General features: G+C 43.9%; 3 protein-coding genes across 4 annotated transcripts; all 3 read right to left on the bottom strand.

The window, feature by feature from the left end:
• Window positions 1–930: 930 nt before the first annotated feature.
• LOC139658025 (uncharacterized) lies at window positions 931–5,673 on the bottom strand. Its single transcript, XM_071536041.1, has 3 exons — window positions 5,496–5,673; window positions 2,177–4,747; window positions 931–2,019 (listed from the first exon to the last, which is right to left on the bottom strand). The coding sequence occupies exons 2-3, from the start codon at window positions 4,721–4,723 to the stop codon at window positions 1,654–1,656; spliced, it is 2,913 nt and encodes a 970-aa protein (XP_071392142.1). The 5' UTR covers window positions 4,724–4,747; window positions 5,496–5,673; the 3' UTR covers window positions 931–1,653.
• A 491-nt stretch (window positions 5,674–6,164) lies between these two features.
• On the bottom strand, window positions 6,165–14,204 carry ntd5 (ntl-dependent gene 5). Of its 2 annotated transcripts, XM_071536043.1 has the most exons (8): window positions 14,130–14,204; window positions 13,025–13,168; window positions 12,354–12,545; window positions 9,306–9,429; window positions 8,646–8,722; window positions 7,848–8,030; window positions 6,894–7,091; window positions 6,165–6,748 (listed from the first exon to the last, which is right to left on the bottom strand). In XM_071536043.1, exons 1-8 carry the CDS (start codon window positions 14,194–14,196, stop codon window positions 6,666–6,668), a joined length of 1,068 nt encoding a protein of 355 aa, XP_071392144.1. In that variant the 5' UTR covers window positions 14,197–14,204; the 3' UTR covers window positions 6,165–6,665. The 2 variants fall into 2 exon arrangements, with proteins under 2 accessions (XP_071392144.1, XP_071392146.1); XM_071536045.1 differs by lacking the exon at window positions 13,025–13,168 and having other exon boundaries at window positions 14,130–14,202.
• A 1,011-nt stretch (window positions 14,205–15,215) lies between these two features.
• Window positions 15,216–25,091, bottom strand: dbpb (D site albumin promoter binding protein b). Its single transcript, XM_071536042.1, has 5 exons — window positions 24,579–25,091; window positions 24,077–24,328; window positions 22,730–23,182; window positions 18,786–19,045; window positions 15,216–17,800 (listed from the first exon to the last, which is right to left on the bottom strand). Exons 2-5 carry the CDS (start codon window positions 24,264–24,266, stop codon window positions 17,585–17,587), a joined length of 1,119 nt encoding a protein of 372 aa, XP_071392143.1. The 5' UTR covers window positions 24,267–24,328; window positions 24,579–25,091; the 3' UTR covers window positions 15,216–17,584.
• Window positions 25,092–26,454: the final 1,363 nt, after the last annotated feature.

Below are 26,454 nucleotides of genomic sequence, written 5' to 3'. Positions count from 1 at the left end.
GTGACAGGCACCAACAGTTAGAATATAGGCAATTAAAGGTGAAATAGTAAAAGTAAAATGTACATTAGACATCTGTTTCTCCTCTTTACCATAGCAAATACACCTTCTCCTCACTTCACAGAGCATGCCTGTCCTTCAGCAGCATATACTGCATTCTCAGACAGGCTGCTTGGTTAACCTCTGCTCCAGACACTCTCTACACCTCTCTCCTTCCACTGGCCCTGAATAAAAGTCAGTTTGCCAGATTAATACAATGGAGCACAGCACAGGCCTTTCAGCATGCTGAAGTGTCTCTATTCACACACTGGGCAGCATTGCAATAAGGAATGGGACAGCCGCGAGGACCCAGTCAGGTCATTTGAGCGATACAGTATTTAATAACTTATCGTCAGCTTAGCCCTGTTAGGCTCAGTGGCTTAAATGGACCAGAAAATTGAGGGAGTGAAAAAAACAGAGGGCTGTCTTACAAACTCAATTACTCCCTGGAGACAGTCCAACTGGTCAGGTTGCAAGCCCAGCAGATATATATCAGGTATCTTTTTTTTTTTTTCTACTTTTGATCCCAGAGATTGGTGTAAACTCTGGTCTCTACTTTGGTGATTAATATAGAAAAGAAATCCAGTCAGTGAATCAGCTAAAATTAGAGGGGAGAGATGGATACTGGCCCCAGTGTTCATAACTGAGGAGAATTATATGTGATCAAAACCTCTTTATGCAAGTCCACTCTTTGATAACTGATTCATTAAGCCTCTGTATAAAACAGACTCCGAGGAGAGCTAAAAGTGAAAATTAAAAGAATGATACAGATTCATGTACAGTCAGCAAAATTTAATTCAAATAAGTTAACAAAATCACATTAATCAAAAACTTGAATATATAGTGTTTATGTTAGAATAACTCAGAACTTTTGGTCAAACCATTGTATGATATGGATTAAATACATAAAATCACTCTTTGAAGGCAACAAAAGAAAAAGAAAGCATTTTCATTCACGACATAAAAAAAAGTGAATATTGAATTGAAATAAACCAAGTGCAAATGACTCACAGTGTCTCTGACGGTAAGAAAGATTACATCTTTCACATTAGATAGTGCAGAAGTGCAGCTCTTACAAATAGTTCTCTGTTCATAAATATACAACTAGAGCAGAGAATTGTTACAGAGTAAATAAGTTATCCTTCTATTGTGAGCACTTTAGGTATTCATCATGGATAATATGGGAATGCAATAGTCTCTTTTTAGGGGCATGTTAGCGACCTACTCAGTATTTTTAACTGACAGAAAAAAAACAGGATCTCAAGCATGAGCTTTCCCTACCATTCAAGTTTTCTTTTCATACAGGAAAGCTAATTCAAAAGGAATACAATACATGGCGTATGACTCTGAAGGCTGTATTTTTGGCCCATCAAATGGAATGGAAAAATATACATTCATAATAAATAAATGAACATAGAAACAATGAAATAAATATTGCAAGTGCTCCCTTCTTTGAATATTAATTAAATATGTTTTAATGAAGAGGAAAATTTAGTATCTAAGCATGTGAATCAGAGTCTGAGCCAGAGTTCAGTACGTTCACCCTGTCTGACGCTTCGCTTCCAGCTCTCTTCATCTCCTCCTCCCCTTCACTCTGGAGTCTATCTGCAGACAACTCTAACTTTCCATCTCAGACTCTGAGTTATCCAAGTTGGACACAGTGGAGCTGTACCACTCTGCACTCTCTTCCTCCTCCTGGACTCCCGATCCGCCTCCTCCCCCGTCTCCTCCACCTCCTCTACTTCCTCCACCTCTTCTCTCGCTCAGCATCTCCATGGCTACTTGGTGGTATGGGTGTTTGCGCTTGGTGTGTCGACGTAGCGTGTTGCGCTCGGCGAAGCGCGTGTGGCAAAGTTGGCACTGGTAGGGTTTCTCTCCGGTGTGCACCCGTTGGTGGCGCTGGAGCTCGCCCGCCTCCCTGAAGCGCTTGGCACAGATGGGGCACACATAGTTCCTCTGGCCGGTGTGAATGTGCTTGTGTCTCTGTTGAAGAAAATGGTAAACATTTGATTGCATGGCAGTGCTAATGTAACACATTGCTTTCATTAACTGTTATCACGATGGTAATTAGTGCAATGTGACATCTGTCATTACTTGTATTACACTAGTCAAATTATCGTAATGATTAGCTTGCACTGACCTGCAGATGGCTGGAGCGTTTGAAGGCTTTGCCACACTGCTGGCAAACGTGAGGCTTCTTCTGCGAGTGGGTGATGGCATGGCGCTCGAGGTCTGAGAGGTAAAAGAAGACCCGCGGGCACAGCTGGCAGTACAGCACCCTGCGGGGGCCCATGGAGTTGGGTGACGAGGCTGGAGAGAGGGGATCCAGTGGGTCAAGGGAGTCCAATTGGCCGGAGGTGAGGATGGGTCCGATGGGAGGGGAGGGAGGAGCCGCAGAGTTGGAGAAGTAGAGATGGTCGTCCAGCGGTACGTGTTCCGACTGCAGGTCAGAGGGCTCAAACTTGGGCTCCGAGGCCGGGGAACGGTCTTCTGCCTCTGAGCTGGGCTGACCTAAGGGGTCAAAGGTCAAAGTAGCAGACTGTGGGTGTGGAGAGGATGACGATGCTGTTGTATAAGTCGATGGCTTGTTGTTTTCATTTGAGACTTCTTCAGTGTATATGGCTTCAGTTCCAGGGTTTGAATCAGAAGAGTTAGTTTGGGTCTGAATGAGGGGAGTCGCATTGTGAACGGCTCCTCCAGAGGGAATAAGGTTGTTGGTCTGGAGAGCGGGGGTGGACGAGGGGACAGAGAGAGCGGTGAGAACAGGGGCGGGGTTTATGCTGTTACTCACTCCTGACAGGATAACAGGGGGGTTATTGGGGCTCAGTCTGATTACAGGGTGAGAGAGCGTGGACAGAGATGACCCCAGTGTGCTGACCTGACCAGATGACAAAGGAAGTGAGACCGAGGCTGAGGACGCAGCGATCTGGGACAACTGACCAGTAGCGGGGTCAAGGACAGCAATGGGGGGAGAGACAGACTCACCAGAGGAGGAGGGGACAGAAGAAAGGAGGAGGAGCATAGGGGTGGAGACGCCCGGTGAGTTCTGAGTGACAGAAAGGGGAAGCGAGAGACCCACTGGAGCAGAGGAGAGCTGGGCCGAGGAAGAGGAGGACAGAAGGAGAATAGGGGTGTTGGTAGAGGGGTTAGTGAGGATCTGAATGGGTTGGCTGGGGACTGATATCCCAGAGGGCTGAGACAGAGCAGCGCCAGCCTCATGAACAGCTTTAATGCATGGCTCTGGGGCCTTAGAGGGCTCCAAGGTCTTTATCAGTTGTGCGCTCGTGAAGAGGTCAGCGGCCTTTGACCGCTCAACACCGAGTGACGGTGAATCAGTGGTGGAGGCTGGTGAGGGATACAGATCACCAGAAGGTGCGTTTAGCGTGTGCAGTGCATTATCTAAACTTTGGCTGAGGTTGGGACCTGCTAACGTGGCCAAATGTGACGACGCCTTTCTCTCTGCCTCTGCTGAATCAGGCTGGTCTGAGAGAGGGTCCTCTGACTTGGAAGCGTCTACTTGGGGCACTTTGAGTCCATCTGGACTGAGAGTATAAGGAATTCCCTGGTCGTCTATAAGAAGTAGGTTTTCAGTGTCACAGTCTATCGAAGGGAGGGAGGTAAAGACAGAGGTAGAGAAGAAAGAGGGAGACAGGAGAGAACCTCCAAATGCATCGGTGCCATTCATATGGAATGCAGAGTCCTCTTTTTCATTGTCACCATCATCCTCTTCTACTATATCTCTATCTCCTTCTCCCTCAAACTCATCCACCTCCATAATCAATGAGCTCTCAGAATCATCCATAAAGCGCCCATACCTCCTCTCTTTACTGTCTCTTTTCTTAGGCAAACTCAGGTCCAGCGGTTCTGTCTGCTCCTCCGTTCCTACCTCTTCCACCTCCTTACTCGCACAAGCCTTCAAGTCCATTGCTTGTGAAATGAGAGGAATCTTTGTCCCCCATTCTCTCTCTGTCCTTTCCTCTTTGATCCCTTGTTGGATCTGTACTTGAGTTGCATCAGTACTGGAGTTAAAAGGCGTTTCTGGAACAACAGTATGGTTGATATTAGCATCTGTAACATCTTTCTCTTTACACCTTTCCTCGTTCTCCTCTGCTTCCATCTCATGGAATGATTCAACTTTTGGTTCTTCAGTCTTTTGACTCGTAACTTCCTTTGTCTCCCGCTCAGTCTTCACAGATGAAAATGTGGCTATTGGGATTTTGCTAGTACTTTTTTCTGTGATCATGGTCCCAGTTGAGACCAAAACAGGTCTGGTGAAATGAGGGTGAGAAAAGTCTTTGGTCAGGCTGATGGTAGAGTTTGTGATTGGCCTTTTGCACCGAGGAGGAACAACAATTTTGATTCTGATTGGTTGGCTGCGCAAAACAGGCACTCCAGTCTTGACTGTAATTGGCTGCTTGAATCCACCAATCTCACTCCTTTCCTGAGAGGCTGGCTTGGATGTCCCGCCCACCTCTGGCATTTCCCCATTGATTGATAGAGCATCTTGCCTCGAGTTCACTGCTTTGAGAGGGCATGGCTGGAGGTTACCTGGTGGAGTAGTGGGTGAGGTTTTTTCCTTTGGGTCCACAAAAAACTCTGTCACTGGCCCTGAGCCCTCTGCACGTTGGCTGCCATTTTGGACATCCAAGCTGCCACTGGTCAGGACTGTAGCCAACTGAGAATCCATTTTGGGGCATACCTATTTATATTTCTGTAAAATAGGGATAAAATAATAAACAAATTAACAAATGAGAGTAACAGATGAACAGTATAGGCTAATTAAACAAAATAGGATCGTAATCTCTGTTATAATTTGAAGGGAATTAAATAAATATGTAGGAGTTGTTGGGAGAAACATACAACTCAGTGTGTGGTGATTATTGGGGTCAAGTGTCTCTGGTCAAGTTTAGTGCAATAAGCCTATAATTATTACTGGCTGTGATACTGTTATGTGCTATTACTAATAAAACCGTATCATTACTAATTCCTCTTTCCGAAATAATGAGCGACTTATGACCCCCCTAAACTGAAGACCGTGTCCTGTTAATTGCATAGGCTACCTTTCATGATCCTGCTGTATAAATTAGGCGAATTGCTTACCCGGAGTCGCCGATCATTCACAGAATAAACGCACTAGAGTATAGCGACGGGTCCGACTGATGCAGGCTAAACATTTCCTCTCTCACTTTTATCATTCGCATGCTACCTAGAGAATAAAACGTTACATTTTGAATTCATCTGGTATTTAAAATGTAACGTTTTGTTTCGCATCCTCCTCTTTGGTTAATATCTGTCTGAGGATAAATCGAGAAACACTGTCCGTGGAGGACGCCATTATGCTCAGTCCTAGGTCCGAAATGCCAATATTATTATGGCGCGTGTGCGCATTGACAACACTCGGACCTGGGACAACGCCATCACTAACGCGTCATTCGCTGTAGAAAAACATGTATATTTACAGACGGTCGCGGTGTGGAGCGGATCCTTCCCTTTGCACCGGAGCCTCCTCGGACCTACAGCCAGCCATTTTAGAGTCGAGGGTTCGAGACACCGAGAGCGCAACCCGGCAGCTTTAGGACAAACTTTACCGGCGTATTGCTATTTATTCACGCTATGCTTTTACGGCAAGTGTAGGATGCGCCGGACACGCTGTCGATACATTTTAAAACTGTATTTTAAACTATACTCCACCCATACACTCGCTGCATAGGGACTGGCTTACCCGAGCTGTGGATATTTCCGGAGGACCAAATATGAATGTGCAGTGTAAAGGGTGATGCTGCGAATACTGAGGGAGGGAGGGGTCAAGGGGAGTTGCTATGGTGTCGCAGCCTACCGGGTCCGACCAGTAGCCATGTTCAGCCTATGAGTATGGTTGAACCTGCAGCCTGCAAAGGAGGCTCTGTGTGCGTGCGTGTATGTGCGTGCGTGTGTGTGTGTGTGTGTGTGCGTGCGTGCGTGCGTGTGTGTGTGTGTGAGAGAGAGAGAGAGAGGGCAAGAGAGCAAGACAGTTAGAAATCAAGAGCTTGTTGAAAAATGGGCTTGAACTCACCTATTGTATGCCATTAAAAGGAGTCAGATAGAGATCAAGCTATTTTTTGACATTGTTTTATTTCAAATCATTCACATCAATAAAACTTACAAGCCTCAAGACTTGATGCGTCAGTATCACGTCAACAGAGGACAGAAAGGCAGACAGTGACAACAAGCCAGGGATCACACAGTGAGAGATCACAGAGTCAAACCATAGCCACATTATGAGCTACATGAAGGTATCGTTACTGGCATAATAACTGGTATTACTGCGTTATACATATTCACCTATGTATTACCATCTAATATATGAATTGGCTCAAGCTGGAAGAGAAAGCAAAGAAATACTTGAGGGGTTTAAGATTATTTGTATGCCTGCAGTTTATGATAATATGCAGTAGAGAGTGACGTGACAAAGGTCATAAGCAGGATTCAAACCCATCATGCCACAAGCACAGAGTATAGCCCGCTGATCCACAGGAACGCTGAGGCATATTAGAGGTTTTGGCAGACTGAAATGATAGCAGGTTTAAACAGAGGCTGAAGGGTGAAGAGGGAGTGTTGGGGGTGTAGGGTAGTGGTGGATGGACGGGTTATCACTCCACATCACCAGGCTCACACGCATCGATCTCTGACACCAGCCGGTGAGGGAAGAGTTGGAACTGCAGCCAGGTGGGCTCTGAAAGAGGAAGAGAAGGGAGAGAAGTTCATGTCTCGAACCCTCAATAATGAGAATGAATGACTCTAAAGTGCTGAACGGCCTGTTGAAACAGATATAGATAAGAAAATACATAAGAAAGGGCCGGTCTGTATATGTGGCTCACCAAGGTAGCAACTGGGTGGCCGGAGCTTTCCATCAAAGCAGGTCTGGGTTGCACTGAAGCTGCACTGCTTGTGAGGGTGTTTGCAGTAGAACGTGACGTTCTCCCCGTGTGGAACCATGGCGTCTGTAACATCAAATGGCCAGCGCTTCTCTCCAATGATCTCCACGCGGCTTCGCTCAGCAGGGATGAGACAGCGAGCTACAAAAATGATGAGCAAAGTATAGAATATAATAATAATAATATAGGTAATAAACTTTTATTTATAGAGCACTTTTTTTTAACACAAGTTACAAAGTGCTTTACAAGATTAAAACAAATTACAATAAAATGAAACGAGAATAAAAGAGAAACCACACAATTTAAAAGAGCACAGTAACAGAGGGTTAACGAAGTAAAACCAATAAAATAAAAATAAAAGAATCAACATAATTTAAAAGAGCACAGCACACAGAGGATTTACAAAGGAAAGGCTAAAAATCTAAAGCAATATTATAAACAGGTATGTAATCAAGAGAGATTTAAAAGATAACGCAACAGATAAGGTGATTAAAGAAACAGCCACAGGATGAAGAAAAGGCTTTTTTAAAGAAGTGTGTTTTTAAAAGCGATTTAAAAGATGATACAGAATCAGAAGTATAGTATAAAACACAGACAGAATATGTATATGTAATATACAGTATATGTAAATATGTATACAAATACTGTCAATTCTAATAAATATTCTATGTATGTATGCATGCATAGATGTATGTATTTATGTATGTATTTATGTGTGTTCATACACTTTGCATAGTAGTAGAAATATATTGAGTATCTTGGTAACAATTTCAATTGCAATTTTGAAATGTACTCAAATAAGTCTTTATTTTAAAGGTACACCAGTGGGAAGACTAATCAAATGTATAGGCATCATTCCTGGTATAACTGTCTCCTGTTTCCCAGGATGCCTCTCACCTCTGCAGTATGGAGGTTGGGCGCTCCAGCTGCCGTTTGACAGGCAGGTGACCTTCTGGGGTCCATCCATCAGGAAGTTCTTCTTACAGAGGTAGTGGATGTCAAAGCCCACCTCATATTCAGTCTTCTGGACGGCCACCACATAGCCCTGCTCCACCTCTCGAGGAGGCAGGCAATACACTTCTGACAAAACGGAGAGAAACAGCAAGAGAGTGAGAGGGGAGGAGGTTGATCACCAGTCTACATGTCCTTCATTTTCGGGACAAAGGCCAGCATAAATCATATTCTTCTTTATCTTAACATGATGCGAGAAGCTTCATGTAAGAATTTCTGATCTGTAACTATACAGTAGTACGCTATGCCCTTTCCCCATTATTTAACAGGCCATGCAATGCCAATTTTAGCCAGAAGATGGCAGAAAAGCACTGCGAAACAGAGCAGCTGCTCTTGTAAAGTGTACTCAGAAGGTCTGTGTGTTTAGTACATCTGTCTGTCTCTTTCTTTGACTCACTCTCTCTTACATACCTGCACACACACGGACACATGCACACAAGATAAGGTCTGAAAATGATGAGTACAATATCCACCCCCACAAAATACACACACACACACACACACACACACACTCTCTCTCAGAAGGCCTCAATCCATTCACCCACACACCAACCATCATCCTTTTCGCTGCCGACGTCTTCTCCAGCTAACCTTGAAAGATGCAGGCGTAACATTGAGTGTGAACAGGAAGACACACACACACACACACATACAGTTAGTGCGAGATATACTACACATACTTACTTTGACAGATGGGGTGAGGGTACTGCCAGGTTTGATTATCTTGACAGAAATTTTCACTGCTTCCCACTATATCCGCTCTGCAGGAGCAAAAGGAGACACAGATGGAGAGAGAGAGGGAGAGATGGCTGTGTGACATGTACAGTATTGACAGCTGAGGAGCTCCGTCTGAATAAACTAAAGTGATGAAAGGCGCACATGATTCCCCCTTTCTCCGCGTCTCTCTTTCAGAGTGTCTAGATTTTGTGTGCACGATTCTGGCTGACATATGCACTCGGTCTCATCTTATCCAGCGGATGACTCACGCTGTAAAGGGGAGTCAATACAAGATTAGAATGTAATGACCTAGTTAGCCGACTGGAGAAATCGTCAGCTGGGAGATCAAAATGAATTCCCTCCCATTCATCACTCATCACCCCCCCCCCCCTCCCCATCACTCCCCACCGCCCCACTCCACCATCTCTCCAGTACTCAAACCTTCCCTCTTCTCCCTCTCGCACTCTGCCTCCTCTTCACCCCGTCCTCTCCCCTCTCCCTCAAATTTCTACCTCTTAACCCTTCTTTCAGGTTTTCATACTCACTGCCTACGCGCTCCCTGCCTCCCTACCTATCCGCCATCTTCCACCCTTCGCCCTCCCCCTCTTTTCTGCCCCCATCGCTCACCCAGACAGACAGCTGTAGCGGATGGAGGTTCCTATGGCAGCGCTGCCCTGGATGCTGAAGGTGTTGATGACTTCGTCAGGCAGAGGGCAGGTCTGGGCAGCATGGGCCGTGGGTGACTCAATTCCTGAGGGAGAGAGAGGAAGGAGGGGAGAGGGGAGGGGAGGTGAGAGGAGAAGAACCTTTGTCTTCAAATGGCGAGAAGCAGAACATCTGGACACGTGTGACATGTTCTCGTCATCTGATTTCCCTTCCTGGCTTCCTTCAAATGAGCTTCACATCATAGTAGCTCGGAGTTATGACTTAGAAAAGTAAAAAGTACCACCAGTGTCACCAGAAAAACATGTGGATGGAAGGAAGGACAGAAGAGGGAATGACAGAGGGAAGGAGTGTCCATCATGTTACCTCATTTGACTTGCGTTAACCAAAGTTTTCATGCAGTTTATGACCTATAGAGGTGTTTCACCCAATGTCTTTTTTTTTTTACCTAAGTGGAAATAACCTTTCCCAGGTAATAAATAAAAGTTAGATAAGCAGGTGAAACGCCGCCACAGCCCTCTCAGAAACAGCTATATCTGTGATTGTATAACACCTGGCACTGTTCATTCCTGGAAGTTTGAGTACCTCACACTCACAGAAATATAAATATCAAGAGTGGTGCTTGGAGAGAGGTTGGAGCGACCCGAGCTGCATCAAGTGCAGGGCTTTCGAAGCCGAACACGACTTTGAAAGGCGGAGACGGCTCTTGCCTGAGGGATGTCTTAGGTATTTGAAACCTGGAAATGTTAATATAAGAATGTAAAGTGACCTATGGGAGAGTGAGAGTTAAGAGCCTGCTTGGCTGCAGATGAGAGCCTGAAGCTGAGTTCAGTGTTTTCACGTACCGCCCTTCTCCTGCCTGTGTGTCCCAGCTTTACTGCCACCCACACATGCTGCGGCAAGAAACCAGTATGAAACAGGTATATCAGATGCAATGCTTTAAACCAGTTTGATAAAGAACAAATGAGTGACTCTGAATGACTGTGTTAAATGCAGGCTCTGATATACTGATTTAGACTATAGATGCACAGGGTCGGCCAAGCCCCTTAAGCCTCCTTTGTGGGTTTTTTTTCTCACAGTCTCTCTCTCTTGCACACACACACACACACACACACACACACACACACACACACACACACCACAAACTCAATAGCCTACAGCAGCATGCTTGTCCTTGGCTCTCTTTGTAGAGAGAGACCTTATCAGAGGCCTCAGATGGAAGAGGATGAGAGGAGAAGGAGATGAGAGGAAAAGAGGATGAGAGAAGAGAGCAGAGGAGAGGAGAACAGGGAACAGAAAGGCCTGGAGCACCGTGAGCAAGAGAGCTCTCTGACTCTCCTGACTGTGATCTGTCGCCCACACACACACACACACACACACACAAACTCTGTGACACATGTGCAATCTGCCGCCTACACATACACATCTAATGTATACAGAAAAATCTACCTCTCTACCTCTCTCTCTCTCAACACACACATACACACACACACTCACACTTGTGCGCACAGCTCTCTGCCACTCTGACAGTGATCTGCCGCCCACTGCCTCTCAATAGGCATGAAGGAGCTCGACTCGCACTCAAACACACATGTACAGGACACACAATACAAACACTCTCACACGTTCAAAACCCACCTACCTTCTGCCTGTCTCTCAGCAGGAAGATACTCTACAAGAGAGCTGAGAATCGTAGCCTCATTTGACGTCTGTGGGTATAGCCGTTCCTCCAAAAACCTCAAGGGTTTGACCAGAGCCCAGCTGGGTTGACAATTCCTAAAAATATATATTTAGCTCCAGGTCCAGGATTAGTGCTGCAGGTCTCAGGCCTTTGAAGGTGAAATCTTATCGTTTTGATCAGACCTGACAGGGTTTCGATCCAAAGTGCAACACCCAAGCAAAAAGCATGCTATATTTTTAGGTTCTATATGGTGATGAGATGTATCCAAACAAAAAAGAAGTATTGATAGCTGTGCAGCACAGCCATGCAGCACAGTGGTACAGTTTTTTGTCTCTTGTGGGCAGTCCGCTCAGCTTTAGTATTCTTACTCTATATTTAGACTGAGAATGTAGCGAAGGAGACAGAGAAGGGAAGATTTAACCACTCGACTATCTTGGGGCACACTGTGGTACAATGGTGGTACTGTATAAAAAAAGGGAATCATGCCAAAGACCTTTTGTATTTTCTATAGGAACTGAGGAACTGAATAAGACCAGACAGACCCAGCTCAGCTAGTCATGGTTGTGTCTGATTATTTACAGCTCTGTTCTGGTCACCATGAACTAACAGAAGAATCTTTAAAGTAGTCCTGGTCACATGTCTGTTTAAGGTCAAGTAGAACTTGCAGAAGACCTCTAGCACATATTTTATATATAAGCCTACCACAAGCTGTCATAAATATAATCACATAAACTTATAAATAATAGTAGAAAATTTAGATTTGTGAGCTTTAGTGCACCCCCCCATCCCACCCCCTTACACACACACACACACACACACACACACAAATACACTACCAGTCATTCTATGCTATGCAGTGTGGCACCGTTGACGTAAATGCATGCACACAGAAATGTATTCGGCATTCAGCTCCTCTTTGAACTTATCGACAGTACAACAGTAAAATCTTTAGACAGCCAATATGAACAACTGAAGCTCCAGTTGCTATGGCGATGAGGAAAATAGGTCCCAGTTGTGCAATGTCTCAGTCGACACAATCACAGAGGGGTTTCGTTCCTGAATCGCTCTCTCTCTCTCTCTCTCTCTCTCTCTCACACACACACACACACACACCTTTACCATATATCATTGACTTGCACACACAAAAACATATACACATGCAGTATACCTGCCTCTGAAAAATAAGCGATCAATATCAAATCAGAGAAAGTAACGACTACCACAGCACGTTCTTCCAGGTAATGTTTATTGCCTGTTCTACGAATGCCTATATTAAGTGGATATCTGAAGTAGAGCGAGCAAGAACATTTTTCTGTTGAACTCCAACCCACCTGTGCAGATGGGCTCATCCCCACTCCATTGTCGGTCACCCTGACAACGGCGGATAGTTGCATCCAAGCCATTGGGCAACGCGAATCCTGGGTTACAGCGCACTTCCAGCAGGGCAGAAAATGAGTGAGTGGGAGAGAGGAGGCGAGCTGTTGAGTTGTCACTGGGAGGAAGAGGCCAGGGACAAGTACGACCTGCGGAGAGACGGGATGATCGAGAGGGGAGGAGAGGAGAGGAGAGGAGAGAAGAGAGGAGAAGAGAGGAGAGGAGAGAGAAGGAGTATTCATATGGTGTTGGATTGTCGTGTTGTGAATTGGAATGGTTAGCACTAAACCCTTTTAAAAGGGCACTAATGAGGTTGTATAACGCACAGTATAATGCACATGCACAGTGCCCTCATTTACAGTGCACAAATATAATTAAAAGCTTGTGTTCAGCACTGGCAAGGGTGTATTTTGAGGTGAGCAAAAATACCCAGTTTTTGGGCATAACCAAGGCATTTATTTTTCACAAGAGGAAAATACATGCGCACACAGATGTATGTAGGCACAGCTGCGTATACACCTACACACACACACACACACACACACACACACACACACACACACAATTGCTGAGACCACAGTGGTGTTCACACTGACAATAGAGGGCACACATGCACACATGCAGTTACCTGGAGCCACACAGCTGAGACCGCACTGGCCGTCACACAGACACTGGCGCTTGTTGCCACAGTCCCTGTCTGCTTTACAGGGTCGAGGACACGTCCTCCTCCTCTCCTCTCCCAGCAGCCTCTCTGGACAGGACCCTGTGGTCCCTGTTAGCACAGACACTATCACACCTTCACAGTAATTGCACCTTTGTTTGTTCCTACTCCATTCACGACCCCTTGTAAAAACCACAAATGCTCAGAACTGTAATGAGATTTTGTTTGTCAAGTCTGCTTTGTTTTCTGTTTGAAGGATAAGTAAATTTAGTGTGGGTGGCCGGGCAAACATTTAGCACCCAGGTTGGCTGCAGAGTTAGCATTTAGATGGAGCCTTTATTATTCTTTGCCATTTAAACTACCAATCTTGGTTTTGTTGAAAAGTCAGAGTGTTATTTTCAGTCTGTGCATCAGCAAAGAGGAAAACATACAGTATTTATTGTCTGGTTTCACAATCTAGCAATGGTTTTGTTTAAACAATTAAATTTACATTTGAACAGGACCGATCTCTCACACTTCTCTAGTGCCTACCAGCCCTCCACATTTTCCCTCTCCCTCCATATGTATTCCATCAAACACATCATAAAACCCAATCCTCCACTTAAACAGTTTATGTTGCACGCCAACATGGACCCGCCCTCGATGTCCAGAACATTTGGAGTGAGGGGGAGAGGAAAGGAGAAATTTAGGGGAGCGAGTGGGGAGACAGACAGGTTCCTCGTTCTTCCAGATGGAACACGTGTGCTATCAGTCTGCCCGCGGCACGTGTGACCAGTCTGCTACCCAAACACATGTGCTGTGTGTATACACATGATCATATCAGCTCATATGGAGACAAATATGAACACATTACTACAATAAGGTACAATCCGCATCACAAGAAAACATGCAGGGAAAAGTCCAGCTCTTCCAATAATTGCTCTGATAAAGGACAGTCCAACAATTAATAGTAATTCCAGGGGTCACTGCATGACAACTCCCTGTGTTTAGTTACAGGCCATTGTGTATGCAGCACTCCCCCAGCATACATGCTCTCCCAGATGTGAGTGATGGACAGAGTCAGAGAGCTTACCTGAAGCCTGCAGGGACACAGTTCCAGCCAGAGCCCACAGTGACAGGAGCAGCAGTGCAAAGTCCATCCTTGAAGCCTGGCCTCAGACGATATGAGGGAGGGAGACAGGCACACACTGCATTTTGAGGGAAGGGGAACAAAGGGTGGGAGATGGGGGGAAAGGGAGAGAGAGAGGGAGGGAGAGAGAGAGAGAGAGAGAGGGTACAGCCCAGGAACACACATCTGGTTCGCGTTGAGGAGAAAAGGACTGAGGAAAATTCCTCTCTGAAGGACCTTTCACCCATTTCTGTTGAGACAGCAGATAAAGGGGATGACACACATGCTCACTCTTGCCCACACATCAATAAACAAACAAGAGATGCAATTAACTAAGTAAACTGGTGGGTTTACCTGTTGTAAATCCAACTAGTCCTGCCTTAACCAGATGTGCATACACACAGCCACACACACACACAGCCTGCACACACATAGTGTCTTGTTTCTTTTATTCTTTAATTAATGTATATGTGCATTCATTTGGTAGCTCTATCCTCTCCTCTTTCATGCCAAAACCTTCACAACTGTGTGTTATATGATATTTATGACTGTAGCTGCATTATAGATTGGATTGAGAATTTATCATATTTGTGACTGTATCCCCATACACAGAGAGTATAATTAATTTGGATATGCATGAACTATTCCTTGAATGTCCAATGGAAACAACATTGCCTCTTTTGTGTAAGAATGCATATTTGGATTGTTTTGCCTATTAAAAGAATGTACACAATGTGGAACAAACTGGGAGTCTATCAAAACAGGCAGTCTCAGTCTCATTTCACCACATAAATAATTGTGTGGTTACTTAATCAGAATGAGGCTGCAGTGAACCGAGTAAATGTGTGTTATAAAAGTGTTATTCCTCTGTAATTTGACCTCAGCTGTCCATTCTCCTGGTCAAAATTGGGCATTAGTTAAATTAGTTAGTTAGTTAGTTAAAGGCTCAATCACTCAGAACTTAACCACACAGACTTAAGAGAGGCACCAAGAACTACTAAAATCTAACAGTCAACAAACTTGTGATAAAACACCTGAGCAACACAGAGGAGCAGTGAATGAGAACAATCTTTTATTTGTGTTTTTTGGGAAATCTTGACTACATCCAAATAACCAGCACTAAGTGGGCTGGGCACCATGGACACCACTGACGCAGCAGGATAGTTGTAGTTCAATTAGAGTCACTATAAGATTTATCAACCACATCTGTGAGGATATTAGAGACTACATCCTGTTGGGAGAGCAAACAATCACTGATTGAGGTGACAATAGGCTAAAATAAACCAACAGGAAACATATACATAGTGTGCATAGTCCATACACGGCTGAAGAACAGAAGAATTCATAATGAACGGTAAATTAAGTCTGATGAACCTCATTTTCAAGGTATTGAAAATACCAGCAAAGTTTGTGGAATCCATGGTCAAAGAAACCAACATGTCCGTCCTCTGTGGAAAGCTGAGTTTGCTGTATAGAGTCCGTAGCAGAACTGAGTAAGGTAGAATGTCTGGAGATCGGAGACAGGATGCAAATGGTTGAAAGTGAGGGTTTTTCCATTTGAATAGTCTCTCTGAGGAACACTTGAGATCAAAGATGTTTCAAGGTGCAACAGATCATGTTCATCCAAAAAAAGGAAATCATTCAATAATATAGAACAGCAATAAGAGGGATAACAATCATCATAATCATAACAATAATAATAGCAGTAATGGTAACTATTCAACATGGTCATTAAGGGGATAAAAAGCACACTCTATCACTGGTTTGGCCAGGCCCTTGCCCCCCTCCCCCCAGGGGCATAGGTGGTGTACCATGCCCCTGTGCAGGTGTTGTGGGTACACAGAGAAGTTCATAGACACAGTAAACAGTAAGGACTGCAGTATTGAAAAAAAGCGCAAAGTATCAACAAGCTTTGTGAATCAACATAGGAAATTTTGGCTTTTATTTATCCCAGAAATCTGAGAAATTAACACCATTCCAATCAATGGGAGTACGAAGCCCATCTCCTGAAATCCACTTACATAAACATTCATACACTCATCTCACCACATTCACACTTCTTATAGACCTCCATCAAATACACAAACCTGTATCCAATATAGACAATATTTCTCTTTGAGCGACAGACAGTAATTCTAATTAAAGTTTGTTAATAAAGTACAGTAAATCAATGTGCATTTTCCTGGGGGAATTGACAGACTATTTCAGAGTATGTTACAACACTGAGATTTGACTGTTCTATGTGCTGTCTAGGCACAAGGGAGACACAGGACAAAATGTGGGAAGAGTTAGCATATAACTGGAAGGGGGACTGGTTGAAAGTGAGAGCAGCTGGAAACGGATCAAGTGGATATAGAAACAGAGGAAGGGCAATGTCCTAACGATTCAAAGGGAAGATCAAGAGGGCCTGTGTTACCCAGGGCATCACAACCAGCTTTCACCAGCTTAGGTAAGATATTATACACCAGAGTAGAGTAAAAACACTCAACGTGGATAGAGAAAGAGAGAGAGAAGGAGTCAAAGATACGGTATGGGCTTGACAAACATGTACCAGTCTCATAAAATGAAGCCCATCGTACAACTGGGCAAGTATTGTCAGTATCACAGATGGTGGGGTATGGTAAACAGGGAACATAAGCACCAAGTCAATTAAATAGGATGGAGTTGTTCTATAAAAGAAAACACACGAGACTGGTCAAGACGGGTGTTGAGGATAGTGCTGGACTGTGTACATGGTGTCTACCCGTCTCTCTCATTCTCCCTCTCTCTCTCTGTCTCAGCATGCCCATTCCCAGTGACAGAAGCATAACAGAAAAAAATAAGTGCTTGAGTAAAATCCACAAAAATGTTGAACTATACAATTTTAAGATCATTTTGCTCTCTATATTACAATTGAAACTTTCCTCCTAGCCCCTGTTGCTGCATCCTGACTATAATCAAGTCTAAAATACCCAACTATGGTTGACCACCTGTTAAACACCGTCTCCTGACTCATCTATAATAAAAAGATATTTACCATAGCGTTCCATGTCTCTATGTCCCAGTCATGTAGAAAATATACAAAATTATTCTTCAAATTTGCTCTCCCTCTAATTTTTCGTAAGTATTATAAAAATATACAATTCTCCAATAACAAAACCCTTAAAAGTCACATCTTTCATCTGTTTAATTAATCTCTCTGTCCATCACTTTTTAGGACCGCCCACTGTGACACCTCAACAAAACAAGACACCTGAGCTTCAATATATAACCTTTCTCCTTGTCTCATACATTCATCATCATCATAATCATCATCCTCATTGTCATCATCACCATCATCATCATGACCCCATTCTGTCCATCATGCCATCCTAAAAATGAGAGTCTTTAAAATTAATCCAGCTTAATCCTCCTCCGCCTCCCTTTGCTCCTCCCCTTCATCACTGGTCGGCCAGGCGGTTCTCGTATTTACTAAGGATGTTGCGACAGCGGCCAAGTTCCTTCCGCATCTCGGCCACTTCCTGTCGGAGGGCAGCGTTCTCTCTCTCCAGGTAGGCTGCGCGCACCGATATTTGGTTCTCCTTGAGACGCCGAGCATCTCGGGAACGCTTTGCTGCTTCATTGTTTTTACACCTCCTGGACCAGTATTTTTCATCCTGAGAGGGGATAGGAGAGGGGTAAAGATAGAAAGGATTATTATTACAGCATCTGCCAACTGATCCTATCAAAATATTTCCCTCTATACTAGTCATTTCTATTCTGGGTATGTTGCAAGTCAAATCAGCTGATTAGGGAAATATGCAGGACTACTTCAATAAAATAATCAATGAATGCTCAGAATAAGAAACTAGTTTCTAGAAAAATCTACAAAGCTACAGTGCATTTGGATTGTGTAGGCAATTTATTCTGAAGTATTGGCACTGAGAGAATGCAATACCAGTATTGGGAATGTGGGTGTTGGGCCATGAATGAGTGTGGGACGAGCTCCGTCCAGTTTAGTCCTGTTGTGCTAACTGCAGATGTTTCATCCTCAAAGTCTGTATTCAGTTAGTGTTTGAGATTAAACAAAGTGTGGCAACGAGCTGCATGTTCACTGTCATTTTGATGCCATTTTTTATGTTGCATATAAACATCTTTCTCACACATCAGTGGGCATGGCCAAGAAAGCAAACTATCTCTGTAGGATAGTCTAGTCTAGTAGGATAATTTTGGTTTTTCATATCAAAGTCATTTCCCACTCCCACATATCCCCTTGATCCCCTTAATGGGTACTTTTTATGGTGGTGAGGGTACTTATAAGTTGAGTTACTGAATATTACCTGAAATACCTTAACATGTTCGTTTTCATATTTTCATATTATTTCCCTTTTTCTATTATTTCTGTTTTCTATTCCTTCACCCATATTTGCACAGGCTTTATTAATGTTATTAATTAGATTGTAACATAACAAGCTACCTTTAAAAGTAACTCCAACACTGTTCATGACAGGTTATATTGGACATACCATTTGCCTGTTACTGAATAGCATTTGCTAAAGAAAGACCTTGTGAGCGGTCTCAAATTTTTTGGATAAAGCTGAGTTGACCATCACTGCTCTAAACCTCCCTGCTGCTGCACTGCAGACTTTAGACTGAGCTCACCTTCAGGTCATCAGGTACCAGCATCTTGCGGGCCTTCTTGATCATCGGCTGCGGTTTGAGCTCCTCGTCACTGAAGCGGTGCCTCCTGGGGTCGAAGGAGTCCTGGCCAGGGATGCTGGAGAGGGCCATGTCTGAGGAATCCATGTCAAACATTCCCATCGCGTCAGGGCCGCTGCCTGTGGGTGTGAGCATGGGTGGACAGGAGGACGAGGAGGAGGAGGAGGGTGACTCACAGGAGTCATTCATACTCGTCTGACTCCCTGGAAGAGAAGAGAAGAACAATCTGATTTAGATGCCTTTTACTCAACTACATGTACAGTGAAACAGATTCTAGTCTGACACTAAGCATGAGTAGTTGATGACAGCATGCCACACAGAAAGGCAGTACAGCAGTTTGCAGTTTTGCATCCTGACCACCAGATGGGAGCAGAGAGCTACTCTCTGACTGTAAAAACAACAAACGACATTCCTATGCCCTTAATTGATTTCAAAAGAATTTAAGAGGTTCTTCAACCAGCTTGTGTTTCATGGACAGTAAGGTTTAGAGGGGTAGGGTTAGGCTTACAGAAGTAACTGGGAATATAGTTCTTGGCATGTAGATACAGATACACAGATATACAGGAGATACAAAGGGTACAGTAAGAACAGAAATACAAAACAATGCAAAACTCTGGCTCTCCAAAATATGCTGGTGTAACACAGGTAATCTCTTTTTTTTTCATGTCAAGGACCTCTTACTAGATACACATTAGGTCAAGGACCCCCATTTGATAAGATTTTGTTCCGGGAACCACAATCTGAGAGATATAGTAACTCCCCCAACATTGTCCAGAACTGCACACTGTCTACACTGTAAAGCTATGATCAAAATAATCTCAAAATCTAAATATTCTCTCATTGTGCTTCTACTGCTGCAACAATAGCGAAACTAAATTATTCCTGATTTTCCTGGGTATCCCCTGGAACCTCCTCAAGGACCCCACTTTGGGAAACTCTGCTCTAACAAACCTGATTCATGACCACAACCTCATGTACCAATTGGTTCAGTCAGTAGATAATATTGGCTACTGTTATCAACATGACCAAACCACTACAAAGTTATTGTAGAGCACCTCAAATATCCAGAGCTAAAACTCTATGGAGAAATCTAAAAGTGGAAATGTTATATAACTTTCCACCCCTCCCCTTGAAACCAGTTCTTTAAGTGGGGCCAGTATAGGGCTACACCTCACCCCACTCCCTTTAAGGCCTAATGCACCTAACGTGACTGACTTTTCTTCCCTATCGGAGCATAAACACCCCTTCACTCTTCCTCTACCTCCATAAACACACACACACTGCACAATCAACACCCTTGCCAATGGCTAATTAGTGATTGATGCTGAATATGGTAAAGAAATACCACAGAATTTCATCAACACCTTTGTAACACTGTCTCAAAAAAACTTTATGCTGTGAGTTTCACAAAGCTGGGATTTATGGCAGGGCTGCCATTCGGGAACACCAAGGTCAATGCAAAGAGCGCATAACTTGATGTAAGGAGCACAAAATCTGGAAAACAGTAATATGGGCTGATGAGTTGGCTGTCACCCTTTTTTCCTACATTAGGGCAGGTTTCTTTCAATCCCACAACATTGCTGCCAACTGTTAAACATGGTGGTGGATCTGTAATATATGGGCAGCCATCTCACAAAAGTCATTAATCCTGATGATTGCTCTGCATGACTGTATAACTGCCAGGGAATATGATGGTATCTTACAACACAAGCTGCACACTATGGTGCATTGTCTGTTCCCTCATGATGTTCCTATATAAACCAATTCAAGAGTGGTTTCATGAACACCAGAATGAAGTCAAACACCTCCCATGGTCTCCATAATCATCAGATCTAAACCTCATTGAATCTTTATGGCAGCAATAGGCAACCATGTGCCATTAAGGGTCGGGAGCATGCATGTATTCATTCCAACCAATCACTACACCAGGTGATTTCATTGATTAGCACACCTTCAACCAGAGCTGAGGAACTAATCAGTGAAATCAACTGCTGTAGTGATTGGTTGGAATGAAAACCTGCAAACTCTCGGCCCTCCATGGCACATGACTGCCTCTCCCTGATTTATGGGAAGTTCTGGAGTGCAGGATGAGAAGTAGATTTATACTCCCTTCATCCCTCAAAGAACTGGAGGCTTTCCTTTTTGAAGAAAGGCCCAATATCCCACTACACACAGTTCAGGACTTGCACAACAGCATTCCAAGGGCTGAAGCTGTCCTGAAGGCAAGAGTAGCCCTACTCCTTATTAGGTATGTGATGTTCATATATTATTATTGTTGTTCCTGTTGTTTTGCCCACACCCTGTGGATATTCCCTGTGCCATAAAACAATTAGAATTAGTGAATATTCAGTCCTGTCACTTATGGCCAAAGCCAAGAAAGAAAAGTCTGCCCCACTCCCTAATCTGAGATGTTTACTTTAGCACAACTATAAAATGTAACTATTTTGGGTGCAAAAACAAGCATTTAATACATCTAGAGAGTCATTCTTCTATTCAATGTCTATGGACCATGTCTATGATACCACAGATTAGAATATTGTTTTTTCTGGTTTCAAGCTTTGGAAGAGATGATCATAATTATTTAAACAAATTTAATTAAGTATCTTAGGCCACACAATAAGATATATAAATTCTTAAACTGAACTGAAAAGACTATTTATAATTTCAATTGTTTTTGAAAGATTTTTTTATCGTTTACTTACACAAATTCCATATAAAGGAATTGTAATCCCAATACGTAGGTCTTTATCGTGTAATGCAAACACAAAGGCCTAATTATGGCTTATAACGCACACTTTGTTTGGAAGGCTTTAGGATTGAATTAGGTGGCTGGTATTAACATCCCATATGTCATTCTTTCCTGGATATCTTTGTACTTAGTCTCGGTCATCTGCAATCAGACATTCAGTTTGAACTCCAGTAGCACAGCGAGCCTCTTCCTCTTCCTCCGTCCCTCCCTCGGCCTCTGGGCTCCTCCTACATCTCTACTGGCCCTGCCTCTAGTTCTCTCACTCCAGTACTCACAGGCTCGGCACGTGTACTGACGCGTGCACATGGCTGTAGCGTGTGAGGTGGGGAGAGATTTAAAGACACGCAATCACAAACACTCCACACACTTCTCTCCCTCTCTCTTGGTGCTGTTTTGACCCTACTGCACATGAATAATTGGCTGGGAGTGAATGCTGATTGTGCTGTACACTGTGGTACATAGATCACATGCCAAACTAAACCAAACCTCTTTGTCACAGCTCTGAGGTTGACTCATCAAATAGCCCTGGACCTCTTTCTTTCCTTTCTCTTCCCCTCTCTCTTTCTTTCTTTTCTCCACATCTCTCCCTGGTCTTTATCCTACTATACAGGCCAACCTGAAAGAACCGGATTTTAACCCTGCGACATGCTACATTATGAAAAGTAAATTCCACTCATTGTTAAGCAGCCATTTCCAAATTCTCTCTGCCAAGTTGACTTTGCATTTAGAGCCCTGTGACTTTGTCTCCTGCCTTGGGTTTGACTCCACAGGACAGAAAAATGCTTGGTCACCATGGTGTTTGTTAAAACTCAAAAGGGAGAGCTAAAATGCTGAATCACTAGCCCATAGGGACGTTCAAAGAGCACCACATAACCTTGCATGCATTTCAACCATTATTGAATTGTAGGACTACTAACCTCATATTGGTGGCAGGGGACAATTTGACTCTAACTGCCTCTAAACTCTGCAGAGTTCGCAGAACCCTCTTTTAGGATCTTGCCATTGTGAGCTGGTATGGATACACCTTGATGAATGTCATGCAATGCTATGAGCGCTATGTCATCAACAGTCCTCATTGTCTAGTCTCTGGTTCTACTGTTACTACTACAGACCAAATGGCCCAAGTCAGTAAACTCACCATGTAGACAGTCATTTCCTCCTAGCATGTTCTGCGGCTGCGCCACTTCCAAACCAATGAGCGAAGGGGAGGAAGATGAAGAGGACGAAGAAGACGAAGAGCAGGGCGGGGGCGAGGACGGTGGGCACTGGGAGCTCTGGTTGGGCACGGCCGACTGGGAGCTCTGTGAGGGGATCTGGGCCGAACTGGAGTTGTTGTTGTTGTGGACGCTGCCCATGCCATTATCAGTCAGAAACTCCTCCAAGTCCATGTATTGAAGCTGGAAGAGGCCCCCATCTGCAGGCAGGGTGCGATCCCACAGGAGAGGCCCCAGGAACTGGTTGAAACCCCCTCCTCCATTTCCACCACCTCCTGCACAGCCATTACTGCTGTTACTGCTGCCTATTCCACTCCCATTCCTCATGGAGCACACTCCCAAAGAGTCCTCATCCATGTCCAGAGATCTGTCTTTGTCTGCCAGAGAGAAGAGGGTAGAACTATTATAAACTCATGATGAAGATAATGAAGAATGGCTTTGAGCTGTCTGATTACCTTAACTGTTTTCAGAGAGACACAAGAGAGTTTTACTTGCCAAAAGGCTTTTCTCAAGATATTTTGGTCAGTGGCCTAACATCAACTCTCCAAATTTGTGCAAAATTAAAGGGGTGGCAGGTGTACCCATAAGATGCATTTCTGCAAAATCTCTCTCTCTCTCATTGTATCTCTCATATGTACACACACTCACAGATGGACCAGATGGTAGCTGAATTGCAGCATGAAGAAAGAGCTGAAACCAATTTGTTGTCATAACATATACGTAAGCTTCTGAACAAATCTCACAATAGCTGGGGCTATGTTTGGCACAGCCAGCAACCAGAATCCATTCCTTCATAGTATTATAGCTAAACCAAAACATGTTATCACATCATTGTAATCTGGATCCTAATTTGAAGTCACAGCAGGCATTAAAATCCAGGTAAATATTCATGGCAGAGTCATTGTGAAATTAAAACTTTAGACTATCTGCAATGATGCATCACACTTTGGTGTGAAACTTGGTGCCAAAAATTGATCAAAAATGAAATGTTGGCTGCGTGACAATGTTAAATATTTGTATAATAGTAGGAATAGTTCCAATATCACAGCAACAGAGGGGGGAAATGTATGCAAGAACTGCCCAATGTTCAGCTATGAAGTAGCTGGAGCCTCACAAGATCAGATAATGGACTGCACAGGTGAAAACAAGCTGAATGAAGATTGACTGAGTCACGTGACATCTGCAAAGTCTGTGTTGGGCTGCTGCACATTCAACATCAACAACATCATACCATACATATTTTTAATGTATCAAATTAATAACATTCTCACCTTTCACGTCACAGGGGTTTTTTACGCGTTGGTCTCCCTTCATGGGGTGCTGCAGGAGGGATTTTAGACCTGCCATAGAGGTGAGGTGACCCCCTGTGAGGGAGCCTGCAGGCTGAGTACAACTTCCAAACTGTGGGCTTGCGCCGGCGGGAAGGTCGGGGGTCAGGAGCTGGGAGAGCTGCCTGGACATCCTGGACCAGACGGGGCCGCAGAAAGATAGCTTGGGTGCAAAAGGGGTCGAGAAAAACTGACCTGTGTGTGTGTGTGTGTGTGTGTGCACGAGACAGAGGGAGGAGGGAGGGGGGGGGGGGGGGGGGGGGGCAGAGAGAGAGAGAGAGAGAGAGAGAGAGAGAGAGTTTTGAGTAGTGCCATTGCTGAAATAGTATAATAGGCTACCATTGTACTATAATTCTTCATAATTATACTTAAGAGCATACTGTTAATAATGTAGTTTCGTAATATTTTGAAAACTTAAATGAAATAAGGAAAGAACAACTTTTACCTTTTTACTTGTAGTCAATTAGGTTTGCTTAATTCCATGCAGAGTCATTTTAATTAAAGTATTCCATTGCAGTCAGGTGTTGATATTATTATAACTCCTCGATAGATCAAGTTGGTATTCTCAGTGGAGCAGTGTGGGAGGGACAGTCAGATTATCTGAATAAGAATGCTGTCCATAATAAACACAGCCAGGAAAAAAAATGAAATCCGCAGACTGCACTGACAGGTAAAAATGTTGCAAAAGTTGGAGATAATATCCCGATTCAATCGTCCACCATTCAATACGAGACCCAAAAATAGTTGCAAAGCAAAGAAAACAACGTCCTCCGTCAAAACACCGAAGGAAAACAGAGAGTAAGAAAAAACGCAGCGACGAGCAGTGCGTGTATGGTCCTATTGGTCAGATGACAAGTTGTATTGCTCTTTCTCTTCTCTCCAGTCGCGCTCTGCTGTTCGTCGGGGGGAGGGGGGGTCTTTTCCTCTTTCTCTGTCTGTACTTTTAGCATCCGATGGATCCAGTCACGGGCACGGGCTTTGGGTTCGGGCCGCGCGACGGCTGTCCTCTCAGCTGGAACGAACACGGGCAGTTCACGTGACGTCACATCTCGCAGGGCAAGGCGCGAGAGGGGCGTGTTTAGATCTCGATTCTCAATATTTATGAGACACACCTACCCTCGTGCCACACCTCGAGGAGGCATGCCACAGTGTGCTGTTTGTTGCCTGCTCAAACTGACAGGTACAAACACATGGGCAGTTTTTTAAAAACTGCAGTTACAAAGACGCAAACAAGTTTAAGATAAGGAAGATGGGAGGAAGTAAATACTTCTCTGTTTTAATGCAGGTATCATATACACTACTATAGTTTACTAGTACTGTAGTTTTATAGGACATTACTGGTGCAAAACTTCTCTCATGTCTGTTAGACCATATTTCTGGCTTTCTGTAATAGTCTAGAATCAGGTAGTGGAGCATAGTTTTTCCAGTTTGCTTGTAATCCACAGAAAACGTGAGTGTGTGCCGTTTTCCAGGCGAGAGGAATGCTTCAGCACGTTGCCTCCTGGGGTACAATCAGCCACGGCAAAATAGCTGTTCCCAGCGCACGTGTTTCAGGCACGCGGGGATGAAGCCTGTCTGCTTGCCGCTGTGACTCCGATTGGCTACAGAAACATGTCGCTCCTCCCATAACAGACGCCTATTGGACAGAACTAGGTCACTTCCCCGCCCCGCGGATTCCCCCATGCTACAGCCGCGTGAGACCAGTTCGAAACACAAAAGCGCGAGGTGTCTGTCTACTGTACAGAATTACAGAGCGCATGCAAAACATAGCGCCGCATGAAATCTCCTCTTTGTTTTTCCCCAAGTCAGACATGCAAAAATAGAGTGATGAAAAAATTATTAGGAGAGATAGATTTTAGTCATTTTACAGCTCAAAGCTTCATGGACCTGACAGCTTTAGTGAATATTATGTTGTAACCTAAGCTGTCAGTTTTGAGTGTTGAATATTTAGTCATAATACTTAAGTGTTTATTTGCTTTAAAACTTGGCAGAATGTGTTTTTAGGGAGAACCATGCTAAAAGCAGCTGTACCCCCGTTCAGCCCTTTTCCAGTGTTGTTTGCAAGCGCTACAAATGGATGCAACCCATTGAACTAACGTGTGACTTTACCAAATCATTAAATTTGTTACACTTACTTGTCCCATAAACCATTGTTGTACTTGTCATTCATGATCCCCTTCTCCAGATTTATCATGGATCTGGTAACATGCTAGATGGTCATTAACAAATAAACTAATTAAAGAAAATACTTTTGAATTTGTCATAATATTTCTACCAGGGCAGTGAATTTGACTAAGTAGCATACAAAGAGAGATAGTTTC

Source organism: Centroberyx affinis, unplaced genomic scaffold, assembly GCF_046629955.1.
Source record: "Centroberyx affinis isolate AG114_WGS23_722 - 3 ecotype Tasmania unplaced genomic scaffold, CSIRO-AGI_Caff_v1 ptg002815l_1, whole genome shotgun sequence".
Taxonomy (NCBI): domain Eukaryota; kingdom Metazoa; phylum Chordata; class Actinopteri; order Beryciformes; family Berycidae; genus Centroberyx; species Centroberyx affinis.
The sequence above is the reverse complement of the archived record's forward strand: the minus strand, read 5'-3'. Positions and strand labels throughout refer to the sequence as shown.

Coding starts and splice junctions, on each gene's coding strand:
- LOC139658025 (XM_071536041.1), bottom strand. CDS start 4,723: ATGGATTCTCAGTTGGCTACAGTCCTGACCAGTGGCAGCTTGGATGTC. Junction 2,020..2,176: donor AACGCTCCAGCCATCTGCAG/GTCAGTGCAAGC, acceptor TTTCTTCAACAG/AGACACAAGCACATTCACAC.
- ntd5 (XM_071536043.1), bottom strand. CDS start 14,196: ATGGACTTTGCACTGCTGCTCCTGTCACTGTGGGCTCTGGCTGGAACT. Junction 13,169..14,129: donor TGTGTCCCTGCAGGCTTCAG/GTAAGCTCTCTG, acceptor CTGTGCTAACAG/GGACCACAGGGTCCTGTCCA. Junction 7,092..7,847: donor CCAACCTCCATACTGCAGAG/GTGAGAGGCATC, acceptor TCATTTTTGTAG/CTCGCTGTCTCATCCCTGCT.
- dbpb (XM_071536042.1), bottom strand. CDS start 24,266: ATGTCCAGGCAGCTCTCCCAGCTCCTGACCCCCGACCTTCCCGCCGGC. Junction 19,046..22,729: donor AGGAAATGACTGTCTACATG/GTGAGTTTACTG, acceptor CTTCTCTTCCAG/GGAGTCAGACGAGTATGAAT. Junction 17,801..18,785: donor TGGTACCTGATGACCTGAAG/GTGAGCTCAGTC, acceptor ATCCCCTCTCAG/GATGAAAAATACTGGTCCAG.